We start from the raw sequence: 19,590 nt of genomic DNA, 5'->3' as shown, positions 1-19,590 counted from the left end.
GGCTGAGAAATGTGAACATGTCTTTACAATATCAGGTTACAGGTATCAGTAATGAATGAATTTGTGACAGCAAATACAACAACATAATTACATGTTACAAAAGTTTTTTTTTTTATTAGCATTTTTACACTTTTTCCAAGCCTCACAGATTGATGTGTCATTACATGCGCTTGCTGATCCTCTTGTAGGTGATGTTTCCAAGAGTCAGGGTCTGTGAAGGTAACCATAGCACCATCTTTTGGTCATATGCATCTTTGGTAAAGCATTAACTACATCAAAGATCTTCAAATCTGGACCTTGAATCTTGTTTCCAATCTTTATTGGGTGTTCTCTTGTAATTACTTGAACTGTTGATGTAACTGATTGGGCACCTTAGGTCTTACTTGTCAATGATTATGAAATCCAGAGGTGGTATATGGATTCAAGGTCTAACTAGTAAAAACTTGTAGTACTAAGAGGACATCAACATCATTCAAAGTACATAGTGTATATTTCTGTTGAAAAAAAAACATAATTTAAGAGCATTTTAGACCTGGAAGACTGGCTTGAAGCATAGTTTAAAATTCTAACTTTAAAATTGTGCTTGGATGACCTGTTGATGTAACTGGTTGGCCATTTTAGGTCTTACTTGCCAGTGATTATAAAATCCAGAACTGGCATTTGGATTCAAGGTCTAACTAGTAAAGAACATGTAGTGCTAACAGGACATAAACATTATTACAGGAATTATAGTTTATAGTCTACTTTTCGGTTAAAAAATGCACAGTTTTAGATAATGTTCAGTCCTGGGGGGCTGGCTTCAAGCATAGTTTAAAGTTCATTTTAAAACTTTAAATCGTGCTTTGATGAACTGTATTGTATCCAATCTAGTCAAACAAGCATTATGAAGAATATTAAGAAGAAGATAATTGGGTTGTACACATATAGCAGAACATGGTTGGCACTAGACTCTTTATTATACTCTTAAAAACTCTTAAAAGTTCCCAAAAGGCTTTTTGGATGATGCCATAGAGGAACCACTTTTAGTGGATACTTATTCCATGTTTATGAATGAGATGCATGAGTGTGAAACTTTTTTATTTTTCACCATTCACTTTTTAAAACTTTCTTTTCAGAACAAATTATGGTTCTTTGTGTGCCGTCATTCAATAACCCTTTATTGTTAACTTTTAGAGCACAGATCTTCACTGCAAGGGTTCTTCACAATTTCATCGACTGATACTTTAAAAAAAAAAGGTTCTTCTTTGGGGAACCAAAAATGGTTTCTCTGCTTAGTCACTCAGAAGAATCCTTTTTGACCTAGTTCATTTTTGTGAGCGTCATAACAAACTGAGACTGAGACAGAGTCTGGAAATCATCAAAGCATAGCAAGGTCTAGTGTATCAACAAACATCAACATTTCTGGGTTTGTACTCACATTGATCAGTGTATTGGCATCAGCAAGTTCTGTAACTGATTCAATGCCCTTCAGAGTGACCTTCAGCTTGTTGCCCTCTTTCACCACCACAGCCTAGAAGATAACACATATTTATGAAACTACTATACATGGAGGGCGGCACGGTGGCGCAGCAGGTAGGGACCTGGAGGTTGTGGGTTTGATTCCCGCTCCGGGTGACTGTCTGTGAGGAGTTGGTGTGTTCTCCCCGTGTCCGTGTGATTTTCCTCCGGGTGCTCCGGTTTCCTCCCACAGTCCAAAAACACACGTTGCAGGTGGATTGGCGACTCAAAAGTGTGAATGTGTGAATGTTTGTGTTGCCCTGTGAATGACTGGCGCCCCGTCCAGGGTGTATTCCCGCCTTGCGCCCAATGATTCCAGGTAGGCTCTGGACCCACTGCGACCCTGAATTGGATAAGCGCTTACTATATATGGCATGCAGTTACAAGAATGGGAAATGTATGTCTGGACCTCCTGGCAGTTTACTGTTTCAAAAAAGGGTGACCATTCTAGCATTTTCTTTGGATATAGGTTACATTGCATTTAAGTAGAGCATCAGGCAGTATAATGAAAAGACAGAGATCAATCAAAGAGAACAGAGCCTTGCCTTGATTTTCTCTCCAGTCAGGGTCTCCAGCTCGGCCTCCTGACCAACAGTGAAGGAGTTGATCAGGACTTTGGATCCTGTGGTCACAGTCACTTTGAAGTCGTCCCCATTCTGTTCAATTTCTGATGTACTCTTGATGTCCTTGCCTTTCTCAATGACATCATCAGGAAGACCTGTAAGAAGTTACAGTTTCTGCTATGGTTAATGAAATAGAGGAGCTTTTTTATTGAATACATACATTTCAAGCTACTGAATGATACCTAGTAGAAAAAGGGAAAAAATGGACAGATTAAGGGGTTTAAACCCATGCCAAATTCTAGCATCTTTTCTCTATCCAAATGATTTTTTCCAAAGCCAGTTCTTGTTACATAGCAGTTCAGTCATTTGTCTGTAAGTTTATTTAATAAGCAATTTCTATTCCTTGCACCGCCATTTTGAGATATTTCCCCCAGGCAAATCCTACCAATAGCTTTCATGAAAGCCTCAAAGCCTTCATGGCTTTCCAGCTGGTATTTTCCAGAGAAGGACATTGTGTAAGGCTGAGTGTGAGGAGAAGAACCCTGGCTCCAGAGGCTTTTTATATTTTCATAGAGCTTTAATGATTAACCACAGAAGGTGGAGATGCTCCCTGCTCACACTGGCCAAGAGTTGCGAAATGTAATTGTCAGTATACATAATAAACCTGAGCATTTTGTAGATTAAACGTGGCTATGTGGGAAGACTGGCCAAGATCAGATCTGACCTTAGACTGATGATGACCTATGCCTCAAATTGGCCCTAATGTCAACCTTCACCCATTTCTCTCATCAGCTTCCGCACCAGTCATAAGCAAGGAATCATGATTATATCTTTGAGCATGATTTAATTGCATCTAACTAGTTTTTGGATTGTAAGTTTAATGTGGAAAGTACACAAATCTTCCAAGAACTGATATGAGTCACAGAAGAATGCTTTAAATCATCTTTCATTGATCTGTGTTCCTATCACTTCCTCAGCTAACAGCTTAAACATGGGTTTCCAAACCTTAGGAGCAGATCGAAGAGCTCAGTTCTGTTATGTCCTGTCAGATTTGCTATGTATTACAGGATGGGGTGTACCATTTACTAGACGTGTTCATTTCTAATTACATATCCTGCTGACTTGCTTTTTAATCTTTTGAGGTATTTAGCTGTTCTGCCTTGTAAGTTTGTGTTTGGGGGAAAAAAAATATAGTAAAAAAAATGATTGTTGTTGTTGCTGCAGCTGTTTGCCATTGTCATACAGAGCCATTATATGTGTATAAATAAACATATGTCATTTTAAGTAATATTGCCATATTGATTACCAGATGTGTCTTTTTATTTTTTTAACCCAGTTTCCTAGAATCCAGTCCTATAATTGCTTGGCAAGTGTGTCAGTTACAACAAATAATTAAGCAGTTTATAAGGAGCCAAATGTATTTATTGTTTATTGTGTTGATTGCGAAGACATCAATGTCAGCATATTTGTATTTATATCTTAATTATTTTAATATTGTTGTTGACCAAGGTCATGAATCTGTGCTTTTTTAATATTGATGTTAGTGCTTATTTGGACTCTGTACTAAGGGTTTCTTGTCTCAGTCGATGTCTATTATCAGTTTGTCATTGCCTGGCCTTATCTGAAATAAGACACAGATGGACAAACTGGACTTCAGCTTTTGGCTGCTTGGCAAGAAAACTTTCTACTGGTTTTTGTTGCACACAAATGCAGACTAAAGACTAATTTCTTTGACAAGCCTTTAAAGGTATGCTAATCTGGTGCATATGAAAACCTCTAGTAATCAATGTGTCCTGCATCTAGAGGGTCATTTGCAAATGTTTGGGAACCCCTGTTCAAATGAATACTGAAGTAAGTAAGTAAATATCTTCTAAATGAAAACTATTTTCCACATTTTAATGCACAGTTGCTGAAAATAAAACATAGATAAACAGATTCAGCTAATATACTCACTCACAATGCAAACTGTACACTACAAAATTGGAAAACCCGTATTTTATCATGTCATTTGACTGGGTTGTTCAAATTTAACATATGACTGTGTGAGGGTATCAGCACTGTCTCCTGTTTCAGCAAATGTCCTAGCTCAGAGGTATTTTTGGATTCACAGCCCACACTGTACATCCAAAGGTTGTTTTTTATTATTTATATTTATATTTTTAATTTATATTTATTTATTTATTTATTTTTCTTTATTATATTAGTTTATTCCGCCACTTTAAGGTGCACTCATTGTAGACACAGTTGCTCAGTTATGCACAGTTTGTATAATCTCCACAGAAAAGTATTAAATATGCGGATGCTCCAAAGTGCTCTTACATATAACATAATTTACCACAAATAGTCTACTCCACATTGCACAACACTTCAATAAGCAGTCGGACAGATATGAGTGTTCAGGAGATAAAGCACGAAAGGGCCGACTTCGTTAACAGATTGGAGCTTCGACATGTAAATCTCCTTACTGTTTTACAACCATGAGATCAAAATGACATCATACTGAAGCTGGGAGAAACACAGATAATGAAGATACAAATGACAATATGGTTCCTTCTCTACATTTATTATGAACACATAACCATATTCCAGGAGTACACTAGTAGTACAGTCAGTGCCTTAATGTTATGAATATATTTTAAGTATACATGCCTATACATAAAATACACCCCAGCTACATTTAATATAAAGTCATTTCAAAGGCAAGTGCATTAAATTACATAAGACCCATTGTTCCACTCATATAAAGACCAGACTAATCCACGCCAGCGGTCCTCAGAGGCTCACTGGTGAGTTCTGCTGGCCGGGTGCTGTCTGGCCAAATGCAGGAGTTTAATCAGCACGTCTCCACCAAGACCCTCATTATTCTCTGGATCAGCTTCATCTTCAGCCAAACATGACTGATCAGAGCTGCAGCCCTCTGTGGAACAAAAGAGGAGAGCAAACAATTTTCCACTCATCTCTATTTTTCAGATAGAGAGTCAGTTTAATCTAATGTTAATAACATTTTACTTAAAAGCCAGGTACATTTGAACTTAACAGATGCATAAGCACTAAATAAATGAGTGTACTATATGTACTAAAGTGTAGAGCTCTGTCTGCAAGTAGGCAGTACATTGCAGACACATTGTGCCACATAACAGGAAAATAAATGTTTATGTAATGCAACTGCAGTAGATCTGTCACAGCAGAAATAGCTTATAAAACAATGCTAAAAGTGATCACTGGACACCTCTCACATTTAGTGCCAGCAAATCAATGTCCAGCTGCTGCTGTGAATCAAGGCACAGTTTCTAAGAAGCTGTAAAATGAAGTTGCCCTTATCTCAGTAGCCTGACATTACTATGGGTAGGATACCACACTGACCTGAGTGGCAGCAGATTCCTGGGGCAGCACAGCGTCCTCCCTCAGATCCACATACTCTCCCCCCACTCTCACATGGACTGGACAGGTAGTTCTCCTCCACACAGCTCACTGCCTCTGCAGAACCCAGGTAGCAGCCCAGTCCTGGAGTGCAGCAGATACTGGGCCCAAAGCATCTGCCCCTGTCTCCAGGACCACACGCCATACACTGCAGCAGGGAGAATGTACTGAATTTCACATGGAAAATACAACCAGCCTCAAATGTTTAGGTGCCACTGGTCAAGCTGTCAAGTTAAAAATTTGTGTTAAAAATGAATTAGACAAGTTAAAAATTTGTCTATACAGAGAACAGACTTTTGCATTGTAACGCACAATTCCTTTTATTATTATTATTATTTATTTATATTTGCTGCTTTTATATATTCAGCTATTAAAAACTCTTTAAACTCTTTAAACTGAAAATGTCATGAACAAATGTTATGGAGCATTTACATGTCATAATGTATTTTTCCTATATGTACTCAAATATATAAGCAAATATACAGAAACAGTACATTAATGTTTCTCATGTGCTCAAGACATTAACTGGACTGTAAATTACTAACAATTACACCTTTGTTTATGTTTGGCAAGATCTATATTGATGATGATTTCTTGTGGAAATTATATGATTATATATGAGGAAATGGGAAAAATATAACCCAGTCTCTTGAGGAAAAAAATGCTTAGTTATTATTAAAAGTTACTTTTCTACAATTTTCTTAATTGTATTCTATTTTGATTTTATACTTCTCAGATGAAGGAGGAAGAAGACAAATGTAAAAAAAAATGCTAAAACATTCCTTACGTGATTTTGGGATAAAATATATATATTTTTTAACATTTATGCAACGTGTTTTCAGGTCGAATAACATAAAGTGTCCTAACAGTACCTCATATCAGGCATGCAATCATACCTTTCGAGAGGGTGCGTCTATGAGGGATCTCTTGCCACCTATCGGGCAGTTGGAGATATAGCAGGCCGAGGCGAGAGAAAGAAGGCACAGCAAAGACACATAGAGTGTGGTCCCAGGCATAGCTGGAAAAAAATAACAAGGAAAGGATTAGTATAATGACAGTAGACAATAATACATTTTCTAAAATGTACAGTTTAAACTGAGGAATGATAGAGTAATGCATGTAAATAGAAGACACCAAAAGACGGATGAGGTTACTTACTGCTTGATGCTCTTCTGATTCTGGCAGTTGAGCAGATGAGCAGAAGACAAGATGGTTAAGGAGTTTGTCTAAAACACGGCCTTTTTATATTCACCTGATGAGCGAAGCGAGTGACATGGCCTCACCTCTACTGCTTAAGTCTAATGACTCAACCCTAATAAGTCCAGTTAATAATGGCAACTGATCAGGTCGCTGATTATGAAGCCACTTGGCTTAAGGTCTCGCATAGGGTTGATACAGATCTGTGTGCGTGATCATGCATCTTCCAAAGGAGCAGAATGGAGATGATGAGACAAGAACAGTTACTCAAACTAAAAACAGGCCTTATGTATTTGCACACTTTCTTCACTTACTGAAATTAATTATCAACTGTTCTGCTCTTTAGGTATAAGGTTTGAGGCCCAAAAGGAGTCACATGCCCAGCAATGATGCTACTAATTATTGCAATCAAATACCATGGAATTCATGTATATTTATTTTTCTGTGTATACAGCCTGATAAATGTATGGAATATTCTACACCACAAGTTTCATATTGTCATGTCTGTGTAGTACTATTACTACCTTAATCTGCAGGTGACATAAAAACTAGCTTGTTAGTTTACTCCTCCAAAATCTTTGAGCTATCCAAATCACTGTATTAGAGTCATCTGTGTTAGAAAAGATGCAGCAACACGTCACTTTCCCACCTTAGGAGCAGCAATGTGTGGAATTGGCTGGAAGGCAAGTTGGCAGGTGAATTGGCGAATAAAAAGTGTCCATAAGTGAGTGAATGTGTGTGTGTGTGTGTGTGTGTCGCCCTGTGAAGGCCTGGCGTCCCCTCCAGGCTCTTTCCCCACCTTGTGCCCAGTGATTCCAGGTAGGCTCCGGACCCACCGCGACCCTGAACTGGATAAGTGGTTACAGATAATGAATGAATTAATTATTTTAATGTATGTGGAATATATGCATTTAAAATTGACTCAAAACACGGCCACCACTGGATCCTTTAAATGCTTAAGCCCAACCCATACACTTGTACGCACATGTCCACATGCGCTGGCCTTTCCTGTTCTCTAATATATAATTGAAATAACTGTCTCTTGATTGGGTCAATGGGTTAACTGTTGTAATAAGACTTAAAACATGATGTGGCAATCATCAGGGTAATTGGTTTTCTGCCTACCATGAGATTTGCTCAATTAATGTCTTCCGGCTTGATAAATTACAAAATTTTAAGGAGATACTTTTTGTACTTTAGGCAGATCTTCACAGTCAGAACAAAGGTACGGCATAGGTACATTACTGTCACTAAAGATACAAACAGGATAAATGTACCTTTAACTGTACAAGAGTTTTACAGTCCAGTTGTCTTCCCTAAAGTTTCATTACATTCTCTCCTCCAGAAGCAGAGGGGAATATTTGTAATTGTTCATTATAGAGTTGTGAAAAATTATAATAATATAATAAAAGTCCTGGAGATTAAATGTGGCAGGCTATATGCAATACACACAAATTTAATGGTTACAATTATTACTGAATATGGTATAATTGTGTTCCCTAAGTAAAGGTACCATTTCTTTGCCATTGAGGGTACTACCACAGTCAGAGCAAAAGGTACCACTACAGTGAGATTTCAGAGAGTGAAAGTAATTCCCATTCCTGGATATGAAACAAAATGAATAAGAAAAAAGATTATATGCTTCTGCATTCTGTTTGTTCATTTGTCAGGCATGTACACCTTTTTTTTAAATAGTGAAAGTTCTTGTCTTTCAACTGACAGCTATACAATGTTTCCATTTGGGTGCCGGATTTAAAATGGGAGTTATTCAAAGTATCTAGCCAAAAAAAAAAAATATATATATATATATATATATATATATATATATATATATAACTTTCTAAAAACCTATTCCATTTTTGTTTCTTTTATACTTCACCATCAAACAGGAGTCACACATACACACACACACCACACACAAACACACACACAGAGAGAGAGAGAGAGAGAGAGAGAGAGAGAGAGAGAGATTGAGAGAGAGAGAGAGAGAGAGAGAGAGAGAGCGAGAATGAGAGAGATGATATTCTTCAAGTTTTTCCTTTTATAGGCTATTGCCTGTTTTAGACTATGTACCTCCATCCAGTCTCCATTTCTGAATCTACATTAATATATACAATGTCCTCCACAATGCATAGATTTAGTGGTTTTTATTTCTGTTCTCAACCACACAACAGCAAAAGGCTTGAAGAGGAATGGAGATGTCTATCTAGTGTTTCCTTATTTTTTGTCAGGAAGGCACAGGCTTGTTGACTTCCTCTCCCCTCCCTTCCTTCCTTCTCTCCGAAGGTACTCATCTGAAAATGGGAACAAAGTGATTGTTCCTGTTCTCTTTCTTAAGTCACTTCAAATGCTGTCTGCTGGGCTGGAGGCTCATTGTCCAGAGCGCAGGGCAAGCATCAGGTAAGCACCTGGGGGCTGCTAGCTCCATGCTAACACGCACTCTTGCTGGGCAGGGGTAGGAGTAGTCTCTAATCAAGGGCACTGAGCGAGGAGGAGCCTCTTTTTATTATTTGAATATATCAGAGACAGGGAGCCATGCAGACTGTTGTCACTCATGTGCATGGTGTTTTACAGGTGGTGGCAAAGGGATGACTGGGTTGTGGACCTGTTGTATCTTTAACCATTAATACTTTGCAACTGTCCTGTCTGTAGGTTGCTTGTTTATGGCCCAGGAGATTGTCTTACAATTGCTTGGGAGAAATAGCTTTGCACAAAAAAGGAGACATAAGACATTTATTTGGTCCAGATTAAAATGCTAACGGTTATTTACAGCATTAAAAATGAGAAGGTACTTTGTTCTTATAAACATGAAAGCTAACTTCTCAACAAATCTGACCACAGTGTGATTTAACTGAGATCTCCACTAAAGCCCAAGAGGAAACACACTTATTTCTTTCATTTTTATCTTTCTTATGGGACACTATAGGGCAAGTGCTCTTGTAGGGGTTTCATGTCTCAGTTTTGCTCACGCTTGTTGGTGATGCAATCTATACTGATGCTAAGAATGTGTATTTTCACAGAATGTGTGCAAAAACCTTAAGCATCTGAGAAAGTCAATTTACCTGTTAAATTGTTCTCAAAACTGTTTAAAAACTAATAAATGATCACTGCACTGCTATATATAGCATCTGTGTTTCCAAAGCTTGCATGATGTGTCATTCTACTTGGATTTTTCAAACGAAAAAATGCAAAATCACACCTAAGATTTGCACAGTATGTTTTTAGAGGGATAGTAAATGTTATGTTTGTTTAAGCATTATTGTTTTTAAAATATGCCAAATACATGCTTTATATATTTGATATATTATAATACATTACACATTATATTACTTAACTAAGTTATATACACTTTTTGCACAGTGCTATTATTTGCACTTCTGGTGGAAATAATAGCATCTATCTATCTAATAATGTATGTACCTTTTTGTTGCACAAGATTCATGTACAAGTCATGTACATAATCATTGTATACTGATGCATCAGTATACAATGATTATGTACATGACTTGGCTAAGCACAGTTTTATGGGGAATGGAATGAACTTAGTGGTAAAGTTCAATTTCTGCAATTTCCAATCAGCCAGAAAGGAGTTTAAGGTGTTACTTCCTCTATTATCTGATGAGGTTTTGTGGAAATTTTCACCTGATTAATTCTAATAGTGACAGAAACATGAAAAAAAAATACAATTAACATGTGGTCAAAGAAGAACTGCTGAAGTTCCTGTGTTTCTTTATTGTTCAGTCTTCCCCATTGACGTTCCCTCAGTTTTAGCAAGGTCAACTGCAATCAAACAATAACATGCTGCTGGTCACTGACACATTCGGGACAGTTTCGTATTTCACCTTTTAAAATATATATAGAAGATAGAAAGCTTTGTCATGTAGCGAAGTGTAAAAAAGAGAAGTGCTTGTGGTACCGAAGTGAAAGACGAGTCCAGTAAAGCAACATGGAGAAGCGAAAAATGAAAGGGAGTGAGATTGGTCTATATGAGTGCACTTCCTGTTTAAGCATAGATGATGCGAACTTATCCCTTCTTTCTTCTGTCTGGAGCACTTGAGAAAGTTAGGTGGTTTTCAGTAGCATCTCTTTGAATGACTGGTTGGTATATGAAATATGAAAATGACTCATATTTTTCTATCCATAGGAAAGTGATGGACAAATCCTCAGTTGATGCTAAAAGAAAAAACCTACATAACAAAGATTTGAGGACTTGTTTAGATCCATAACCACAAGGTTTTCCTCCCTGAGAGGTTCTTTCATCAGCCATCCCATACTCGCTGTCAACATGGACCCCAACGATTATAAACCCAAGAGAACAGATGACTCCAGAAGTGTTGACCTCTCCCATCTTCCCTTCCCTATCGCCCATCCCATCCCATCACGCCCTCACCCTCCTAAGTACATCCCAGAGATGATAGATCTTAACAGGCTTCAGTTCCATCGAGTCCTAAGCAGATATGATACTGTACAAGTCAAACAGGAGACCGTCAAGCCCATGCCACTCTGGCCACCATCTCCACTTCTACTGCACCGTCCCCCACCACCTCCATTCTTTCCACCTCTTCATCCAAATTTGGTCCCTTTTCCTTTTGTCATGCCTGGCCCAGTCATGCACCTTTCTCCCAATCACTTCTACGCAAATGAAGCGCTAAGATACCGCCGAAGAAGCCAAGAGAGTTCAAAAGTTACCTCGGCTGAGAAACTGGGTCTGAACATCCATGTCGACGACAGCTACTACGTGGACGTAGGGGGTGACCAGAAGCGATGGAAGTGCCGTATGTGTGAGAAGTCCTATACCTCCAAGTACAACCTGGTGACACACATCCTGGGCCACAGTGGCATCAAGCCTCATGGCTGCGGCCTATGTGGCAAGCTCTTCAAGCAGCTGAGCCATTTACACACACATATGTTGACCCACCAGGGTGCCCGGCCCCACAAATGCCAGGTGTGCCACAAGGCCTTCACCCAAACCAGCCACCTGAAGAGACACATGATGCAGCACAGTGACGTTAAGCCTTACAGCTGTGGGGTCTGCGGCAGGGGCTTTGCCTACCCCAGTGAGCTGCGAGCCCACGAACTCAAGCATGAGAGGGGCCAGGAAAACATCTGTGTGGAGTGTGGCTTAGACTTTCCCACTCTGGCCCAGTTGAAACGGCACCTGACAGCACACCGTGGCCCAGTCCAGTATGACTGCAGTGAGTGTGGGAAGAGCTTCCAGTACCCCAGCCAGCTGCAGAACCACATGATGAAGCACAAGGACATTCGCCCCTACATCTGCAGTGAATGTGGCATGGAGTTTGTCCAGTCGCATCATCTCAAGCAGCACACGCTGACCCACAAGGTAGGTGCAGCATTTAATATGAAGGTGGAAGATGACTTAATGATACTTAGTAGTAGTGCATGTAATAGCAAATACCTGCAATTCCAGTGGAGTTTTACAGCCCGTTTATGGGTTCCCTGTCTTAGCACACCTCATTAACAAACTTTGCAATGGCAAAAACACTAGAATTAAAAAAAAAGATTGGGTATCCTCTGGACCAGGGTTAGGAAACACTGTATGAAGCTATGCACAGGTGGTGACAACATACAGATTGAGGACTTTATTAGCATATTTTGATATCAATCAAGATAAACCTCTCTCATTCTCCATGAAGTAAGATCCTCATGCCTTTCAGGGAGTGAAGGAGCACAAGTGTCGCATATGTGGACGTGAGTTCACCCTGCTGGCCAACATGAAGCGCCATGTTCTGATCCACACCAACATCCGAGCCTATCAGTGCCACCTGTGCTACAAGAGCTTTGTCCAGAAACAGACCCTCAAGGCTCACATGATCGTCCATTCTGACATCAAGCCATACAAATGCAAGGTGCGTTACTGATGTGATTTACAATAAGATAACCTAGTCTAGACCAAGATACGGGAGTCTTATTATGGAAACCAGACTTCCGTATCTTGGCTGGATAGATGATGAGAATTAGAAGAACCTAGTTTCTGGTAGCATTTTGTTATTAGGTTTTATCAAGTCATGATTCAGCATGAATAGGCAGCTATAGTTCTACAGTCTGAAGAGTGAAATTTAATAACATGCAACAAAATGATTCCAGCTTTGTTCTGATTCTTATCATGGCTAACCTGAGTCTTCTGTAATAAATTTAAAAGCTGTAAATACAGATATACAAGTTTCTAGACAGATGTGTCCTAAAATCTATATGATATTTTTGGGGGTCCCTGTTGTTTTGGAAGGTTGTGACCTTGGGCTGAGATGGGCGACTTGAAGTGATGACCAGATAGCTGCGTTTTTTGGCAGTCGTGCGTCTCTTCGTCCATAGGAAGGATATCGCCGCACAAACTGCCCCTGTAACAATGGCTCTCTCGTCCCCCGAGTAAAGGCCCCACAAATAGATTTCATCTCGCTTTCTCTTGTACTTGGGAGCACTTCCTGTTTTCTCACGGTCCTTTTGGACAGTTTACAGTCCCTCTCTCCTCCTGAAGGAAAGTCCCACCCTAATAAAAAAAAAAAGAATGCAGAGGAAGGACAGCACAGTAGTGCCCTTCTCTGTCAGTTTCTGGCTCTGTCTGCTGGCCTTTTCCTCAGCTCAGCTCACTCATTCATGATTACTCTTGCCTCTGACTATTTGGTTACAGCTAAATTTACAGCAGTGTTTTCTGTGCATTTCTGTGAAAGTGATTCTAAAATGTATTTAAAGCATGAGCAAAAGATATAAGGGTACTTCCCATAGCGTCTTGCAAGCCTATGAACCTAAAATAAAGCAGCTGAACTCAGTGATTTTACTGCTAAGCCTTTTGCATTAGAGTCTGATGTGTCTCCACTGGTATGGATATGCTGTAGCCTGATTGATTCTGTTCTCTCTCCAGCTCTGTGGGAAAGAGTTCAATAGAATGCATAATCTGATGGGCCACATGCATTTGCACTCTGACAGCAAGCCATTCAAGTGCCTGTACTGCCCAAGCAAGTTCACTCTGAAGGGGAATCTGACCAGACACATGAAGGTCAAACACGGCATCATGGACCGAGGCCTAGATACCCGAGGTATGAAGTATTATCAGTCAACTGTTGATCTGTTTGATACATAAAATAAGGTCCAATCTAAGAAATTCTTTACTTTAAAGTGTTTAGAGAAATCAATAATATACCCCAGCTTATAATGATGCAGTAACCCATAAAAAAGATTTTTAACAGCGATAAAAGCATGTAGGCAAGTTCATAAGTTAATATACATAAAAAAAATATTGTAAAACATGAATTGAAAAAAAAAATTAAAGAAAGAGGTTTAACTCATTTTAAATCACTTTCTACATTTCCAGATTCTAAAAGTCCCATTTTTCAGCATAATACATGTCATTTGAATCCAGTTTTATCCATATTATATGGATATAAATGTGTAAAATCTTATATACAAGGAAAAATGAGACTACTGAACACTTCAACAGAGTTTATGACTAATATAGAAATGTAGTTTTAAGTGTAAGCTTTTATTACTAGCTACATCAAATCATCTTAATTTTCTTGATTCACTACAAGTGAGGTACAGAGAAATTATGTAAATTTATTCCCAGAAGATTTACTTTAAGGCCTTTAGGAACACTCAGATGAAGCTATTCTTAATATCATCTATTAATACTTAGTATCCTCCAATTCTCTAATTGCTGTAGTGTTCAGACGTCGAGGGCGCCTGTGTCTATCAGCACCACTGCGATTCCTGTCCCGTTTCAGCCAGGACGAGCCCTTTGACCTGTCTCAAAAGAGCCTGCCCCAGCCTCGCCTCTCTCAGTCGGATGGTGAGAGTGTGAGGGGGGGCAGCTCCAGCCGTGAGGAGGACGAGGACAGTCTGTACAGAATGAGCCAGTACAGCCCTGATCGCTACCCACCTGAGCTGGATGGAGCCTTAGAGGCCAGAGAGGCAGATGATGAAGATGAGGAGGAAGAGGATGTGATGGTCCATGTCGATGAAGAGGAGAGCAGTAGTGAGAGGCAGTTCTATGTCAGCAAGGAGGAGTTGCAGTGCCTACGTTACCGTGAGAGTGAGCAAGGCTCACTTTCAGATGGAGAGATTTACTCTGCCAGATCGTACAGGAAAAGAGAATACAGAGAATTAAGCTGTGAATAATTTTTTTTCAATTTCTTGTAATATGTCTCTTGGGAAAGAAGTGTAAATAAACTGCAAAAATCTTCTGTGAAACAGTTTTTGGTTTACAGCGGTATTGTAGCAAAAACAAATGTGCTTGTAAACCATATATTTTTTACAAAATTAATATAAATTTCTTCCACTGTTTACGCGATAAATAATCTCTAACAATGTGCATGCATGATTTAGCCTACTGTACGTTTTGTGAGAAAGTGATTTATTTTTAATTAAAAAAATGTGATGACTGACAAATCAATGTTTTTGTTTCTTGTACTGACATTCTGATAACAGTTCAATATTTGTCTTTTTCACTGGTTTTAATGCTTGAAAAATAACATGTACATAAATGCCATTAGAAATTGTCATTGTGATGTCATTGCAAATCCTCATAATATAATAAATGTATTTTAAATACATCTCTTTTAACTCTTTTGCCATTCTCTTTACTTTAATACCTGCCTCAAAAAAGATGCAAATATCTTTCTGTCTTAAATTAATCTATTAGTGAACTCTGCATGCAGGAAACAGAATGATGCTGAAGGACAGTTTTGGCTTTAGAAAGAAGAAGCACACATTCCGTTTCAGTGATGAATTAAAATAAGTTTGTGTACGAAATAAAGTCAGCCAGGATAAAAGTGATGTATATTTTCTATGAGCTGAATTTAAACATTTCTTTTGGGGTTATCCTAAAAATATCTACAAATCTTAAGGAAATATTAAAAATAAGTAATTATCCAATATATGATTTTATAGATAAAGTCTATAAAAAATGATCTAGTATATGATTCTTTGTCAGTGTGAATATTTATGGATTCTTTGAAAAGGACTGAATTTCCTGGCAAAGGACAGGAAGTGGAAGAGAATACTGCACACAACCTGATCAAACAAGCCTTGTCTCGACTCTGTTGGGGTTCCAGGACGTAGGACTCCACCTTCTTTTTTTTTGTATGATGTATTTGTCATTGTTTATACCTATTGATGCTTTTTTTGGCAAAGGAGGTTCCCAGTACTTCTTGAAAATTTACAGTAAAATACTAGTCATCACAGCCCTTCAAGTAGTCGCAAGGTTTGATTGGGATACTGTATGCTAGAGATGCAACTAATGTATTATGGAGTACTCTGTTAAAATTTTTAACTGGCTAAAAGTAGAATTCAACTAGTCATTGAGAAGTAATCATTAAATAATTCAGAGCAGTTCAAAGTGAAATCGATCACTAAAACTTAACAACACAGGTTTCCCTGCAGAGTACAGTGCTAAATTGGAAAAAATAAACATGTTTTCTTTCTATCTCCCCTGCATCTCCACCATAGGTTTATATAAAGAACGATAGGTCCCATCACATGTTACTTGCTGGGGTATTCAGACTGCTGACTTTTGACACACCCTATATATATTAAAAACTTAATACATGTCCTTTATGCTTCACTGTATTACAATAATCAAAGTAAACTTCCTGTTTCTCATGATACGTAAACAAAAGTAAAAACAAAAGGAGTTTTCCCATAGCATCTATTTTCCCCTGACCAAAAATCACTTGAACAGGTATCATGTTGTATTTGCTAAGTAAGGATTTCTGAGGAGGGCTTCAAGGCAGAAATAGATGAAACCAAAACCTTATCACAAAACAATACATTAGGCCTGAGGCAGTGTATAAATAATCATTCCATGTACACAAGCCTTTAGTTATCTAAGGACATACAGTTGCCTGGTTCCTTTAACCATCATGAAGAACACTTCTGACTTGGAGAATGTGTTTACAGTGTAGCATTTCACAGCAAATATGGCATTTACATTTTGAACATTTAATGATATAGAGATACTGAAAAAAGTTAAACTCCTCTTTAAGCCTAGTCAGAGAGTGTTATGAATGGAGACAGTCTACTGAACAGAAAGTGATGTATAAAAAAAATGCTTGAATTTAAGAAAAAGATTTTTTCTGTGCCTATTTCGACATTACCCCACCCCTTTCTCAATATATATTTTTACACCAGTTCTCTGTATCAATATATGAGGAACTCATGACAGTTTTTCAGAGTAAAATGTGTTTTCTGTGCCTCTGTGTTTGTGAGTTTCAACCACTGCAGGCTATAGTCGCCTCTCTTGGGCGTTGGTCCTGATGAAACTATGAATGTGAAGAGGAAGTTCTCATATCCTCATCCTCTCTTCCCTTCACCTCTGCGTTTCAATCCCAAGACCAATGGGAAGCACACAGTGGTGCAGAATCAGGTACTGCGACTGTGGCCTGCTGAAGTGAAACCTCTGGATGAGTCAGGACAAAGGAGAGTCTGTAACGTAACTGACCTGTTGATGAGAAAGGTGCACCGCAGTGGAAAATATAACCACTGTTTCTTTTTCTCCTACGGATTCCACTTCTGCTATACACAGGACAGAGCGTACATGATGGGCTGCAGACAGACACATGAAAGCACACAAAATATATTGACTTATTTAATGTTCAAATGGTGCATACTGGCTGCAGGTAAAAAGAAATCACAGGGTATTTTACATTACGTTACTGTAATGAGGATGTTTTTAGAGACTATTGTTGATTCTAGTCTCATCATTTAAATACACACATCTTTCCGCCCACTGAGCTAAAGTAAATTGTATGGTTCCTTTCCTTTCTGCCATTTGTAGAACCAACTTGTTCTACAAAAAGGATGTTTTGGCCAAACATCAGTACATATCTTCGTCATCAGAACCCTTCAAAACCTTTTGTCTTCATCCTGACTGACTGTATTTCCTGCACTGGTGTAATCTTTTTTTTTTTATAACAGTTTTATATTTTGTCTGCTGATGAGCAAATATAGAGTTTTCCACATATAAGAAAATACCAAAACAGCTCTCAATTCTTCTGTCAGCTTAACAGTTAAAATTTAAAAATAAAAATAAGAATATAGCAGTATACTAGCAAACATTGGCCCTAAAAAATATTTGGACATTTGTGTTGTACTTGTAAATGGTACATGTTCATTGTGTAAAGTTAGGGTTAATGCCTGTTATTTTAAATATATCATTCTGCAATTTTCATTGTGAACAATTTCTTTGTTAATGTTTGCAGTTTGCATGAAAAAAAAAGCCCAAGCCTCATGATTCTGTCAGTAAACACAAGCTCACAAATTTAAAATAAATCTTCCCAGTGAGCTACTATCATGAGGAGTTCGTGCCATATTAAAATGCCTTCATGACCGTGTAAAATCCAGAAATGAGATATACATAATGGTAGTGGCAATGTGCAGAATATGTTCCAGAATGATAAGCAAAGCCTCATCAAATTGTTTGTGCGTTGCTGATCTGTTTAACAGAAAACAATACATGAATTTGTATCAGGCTACAATAATAATTGTTGCACTCCAAAAAGTAGAGCTGTGAATGCTGGTAAAGCAAAGTACATATGGAATCAATTTTGTGCCAAAAAAGAATCGCCAAATTTTTTTTTTTATCTCCAACATAAAACATAACTTAAAAAATTTAGCCAGCTCTTTCATTTGTGCTCCCTGGGCTTCGGGTGCAAGATTTTTGTGAGAAGTTTTAGCACAAACTTTTCATGTGGGTGGGTTTTATTTTTTCCCCCAGGAGCACCATTGGCTAATGGGATTTTGAGCATGCTGTGAGCATACTGAATGACAGAGGGAGCACACACACATACACATACACACACACACACACACACGTCAGGGAGTACAAACAAGAAAGATAGCTAATTTGTTTGCAAATTATAAGTTTTACATTTGGGACTAAACTGTTTGTGTGAGTAGGCCTAGTTTTGGAATAAATCTGATTCCATAAATTCCATAAAAATATTACATTTCAGCCAAGGAGAACTGCTGTAAATATGCTGCTTCAAATCACTGTCTTAACAGAGCAAATTCCACAGCATTTGGGAGAGATATACTTGTGCTTGCTGGAGCTGTTCCTGAATTATTTTCAGTGCTTTTTTGACATATGGACAATTACATTTTTTAGTAGCCTAGCTGATTTATTGTAAACAGTGGTTATCAAATAATACAATCAGATTTTGTAGAGTTTGTTTGAACAAATATAAAGGTTTCTGAAAATGAATGAATGTGAGGTCCTCTTCCATGCTCTAAAATGTTACTCTAAAAGCATGAATGCACCATCATCTTGAAAGATGTGTGTTTACCTTCTTTCACTCTATTAGAAAAAAATAGACTTTCTCTGGATTACAGATACAAGCGATTACTTCTGCTTTCTCAGCCACAGCCCAAACTGGACAGTGATTTCCACTGTGACATTTTACCTACTTGCCCTTGACTGAAACAAAGTCTCTGACTGAAATGTCATGAAATGTGCATCGTTTTTGGTTTGAGGAAGGTCAGAGCACCACCTTGTGGAATGCAATAATGTTGTGAGATGATTGCATGTGTCTAATAGAAATTCAGCATTTCATTCTTTAAATACAAATCCACACATATTTTTCAATTAAGAGATCGAGTGACGTGAAAAAATACCATATTTTGATTTTCATTTTCACTGCAATTGAAAAAAAACTCTCACGTGCATTGAGGCGGCACGAGCAGCAGTCACATCTGTCTGTGGTGTGTTCTCCCTGTGTCCGCATGGGTTTCTTCCGGGTGTTCCGGTTTCCTCCCACGGTCCAGAAACACACGTTGGTAGGTGGATTGGCGACTCAAAGGTGTACAGTTATTCATTCCTCCGGTCCAGGATGTTACTCCCATTCAAAAAACAACTGTTTTGTTGTTTTAGCTAAAAAATGCCAAAACAGATTCCCCATATGCATAT

At 38.3% G+C, this 19,590-nt stretch overlaps 3 protein-coding genes and 1 long non-coding RNA gene across 5 annotated transcripts; 1 reads left to right on the top strand and 3 right to left on the bottom strand.

The window, feature by feature from the left end:
* Window positions 1-94: 94 nt before the first annotated feature.
* On the bottom strand, window positions 95-2,572 carry LOC136666064 (fatty acid-binding protein, liver-type-like). The gene is made up of 4 exons (XM_066644050.1): window positions 2,506-2,572; window positions 2,043-2,215; window positions 1,418-1,510; window positions 95-211 (listed from the first exon to the last, which is right to left on the bottom strand). The coding sequence occupies exons 1-4, from the start codon at window positions 2,570-2,572 to the stop codon at window positions 161-163; spliced, it is 384 nt and encodes a 127-aa protein (XP_066500147.1). The 3' UTR covers window positions 95-160.
* Window positions 2,573-4,589: 2,017 nt separating this feature from the next.
* LOC136665880 (isotocin-neurophysin IT 1-like) lies at window positions 4,590-6,707 on the bottom strand. The gene is made up of 4 exons (XM_066643710.1): window positions 6,639-6,707; window positions 6,377-6,498; window positions 5,424-5,628; window positions 4,590-4,977 (listed from the first exon to the last, which is right to left on the bottom strand). Exons 2-4 carry the CDS (start codon window positions 6,494-6,496, stop codon window positions 4,841-4,843), a joined length of 462 nt encoding a protein of 153 aa, XP_066499807.1. The 5' UTR covers window positions 6,497-6,498; window positions 6,639-6,707; the 3' UTR covers window positions 4,590-4,840.
* Window positions 6,708-8,974: 2,267 nt separating this feature from the next.
* Window positions 8,975-15,209, top strand: znf366 (zinc finger protein 366). Of its 2 annotated transcripts, XM_066644047.1 has the most exons (5): window positions 8,975-9,077; window positions 10,822-12,018; window positions 12,353-12,544; window positions 13,555-13,729; window positions 14,353-15,209. In XM_066644047.1, exons 2-5 carry the CDS (start codon window positions 10,963-10,965, stop codon window positions 14,805-14,807), a joined length of 1,878 nt encoding a protein of 625 aa, XP_066500144.1. In that variant the 5' UTR covers window positions 8,975-9,077; window positions 10,822-10,962; the 3' UTR covers window positions 14,808-15,209. The 2 variants fall into 2 exon arrangements, with proteins under 2 accessions (XP_066500144.1, XP_066500145.1); XM_066644048.1 differs by lacking the exon at window positions 12,353-12,544.
* LOC136666065 (uncharacterized) lies at window positions 14,261-19,461 on the bottom strand. Its single transcript, XR_010795334.1, has 3 exons — window positions 19,345-19,461; window positions 17,128-17,231; window positions 14,261-14,757 (listed from the first exon to the last, which is right to left on the bottom strand). It is a non-coding gene; the product is annotated as an uncharacterized lncRNA (long non-coding RNA).
* Window positions 19,462-19,590: the final 129 nt, after the last annotated feature.

The sequence above is a fragment of the Hoplias malabaricus genome, chromosome 14 (genome assembly GCF_029633855.1).
Source record: "Hoplias malabaricus isolate fHopMal1 chromosome 14, fHopMal1.hap1, whole genome shotgun sequence".
In the NCBI taxonomy this organism is placed as follows: Eukaryota; Metazoa; Chordata; class Actinopteri; order Characiformes; family Erythrinidae; genus Hoplias; species Hoplias malabaricus.
Note: the sequence above shows the minus strand (reverse complement) of the source record. Positions and strands in the feature narration are given on the sequence as shown.

Coding starts and splice junctions, on each gene's coding strand:
- LOC136665880 (XM_066643710.1), bottom strand. CDS start 6,496: ATGCCTGGGACCACACTCTATGTGTCTTTGCTGTGCCTTCTTTCTCTC. Junction 5,629..6,376: donor TAGACGCACCCTCTCGAAAG/GTATGATTGCAT, acceptor TCCCTGCTGCAG/TGTATGGCGTGTGGTCCTGG. Junction 4,978..5,423: donor AGGAATCTGCTGCCACTCAG/GTCAGTGTGGTA, acceptor TTTGTTCCACAG/AGGGCTGCAGCTCTGATCAG.
- znf366 (XM_066644047.1), top strand. CDS start 10,963: ATGGACCCCAACGATTATAAACCCAAGAGAACAGATGACTCCAGAAGT. Junction 12,545..13,554: donor TCAAGCCATACAAATGCAAG/GTGCGTTACTGA, acceptor TTCTCTCTCCAG/CTCTGTGGGAAAGAGTTCAA. Junction 13,730..14,352: donor CCGAGGCCTAGATACCCGAG/GTATGAAGTATT, acceptor TAATTGCTGTAG/TGTTCAGACGTCGAGGGCGC.
- LOC136666064 (XM_066644050.1), bottom strand. CDS start 2,572: ATGTCCTTCTCTGGAAAATACCAGCTGGAAAGCCATGAAGGCTTTGAG. Junction 2,216..2,505: donor GGCTTTCATGAAAGCTATTG/GTAGGATTTGCC, acceptor AACTTCTTACAG/GTCTTCCTGATGATGTCATT. Junction 1,511..2,042: donor TGACTGGAGAGAAAATCAAG/GCAAGGCTCTGT, acceptor GTTATCTTCTAG/GCTGTGGTGGTGAAAGAGGG.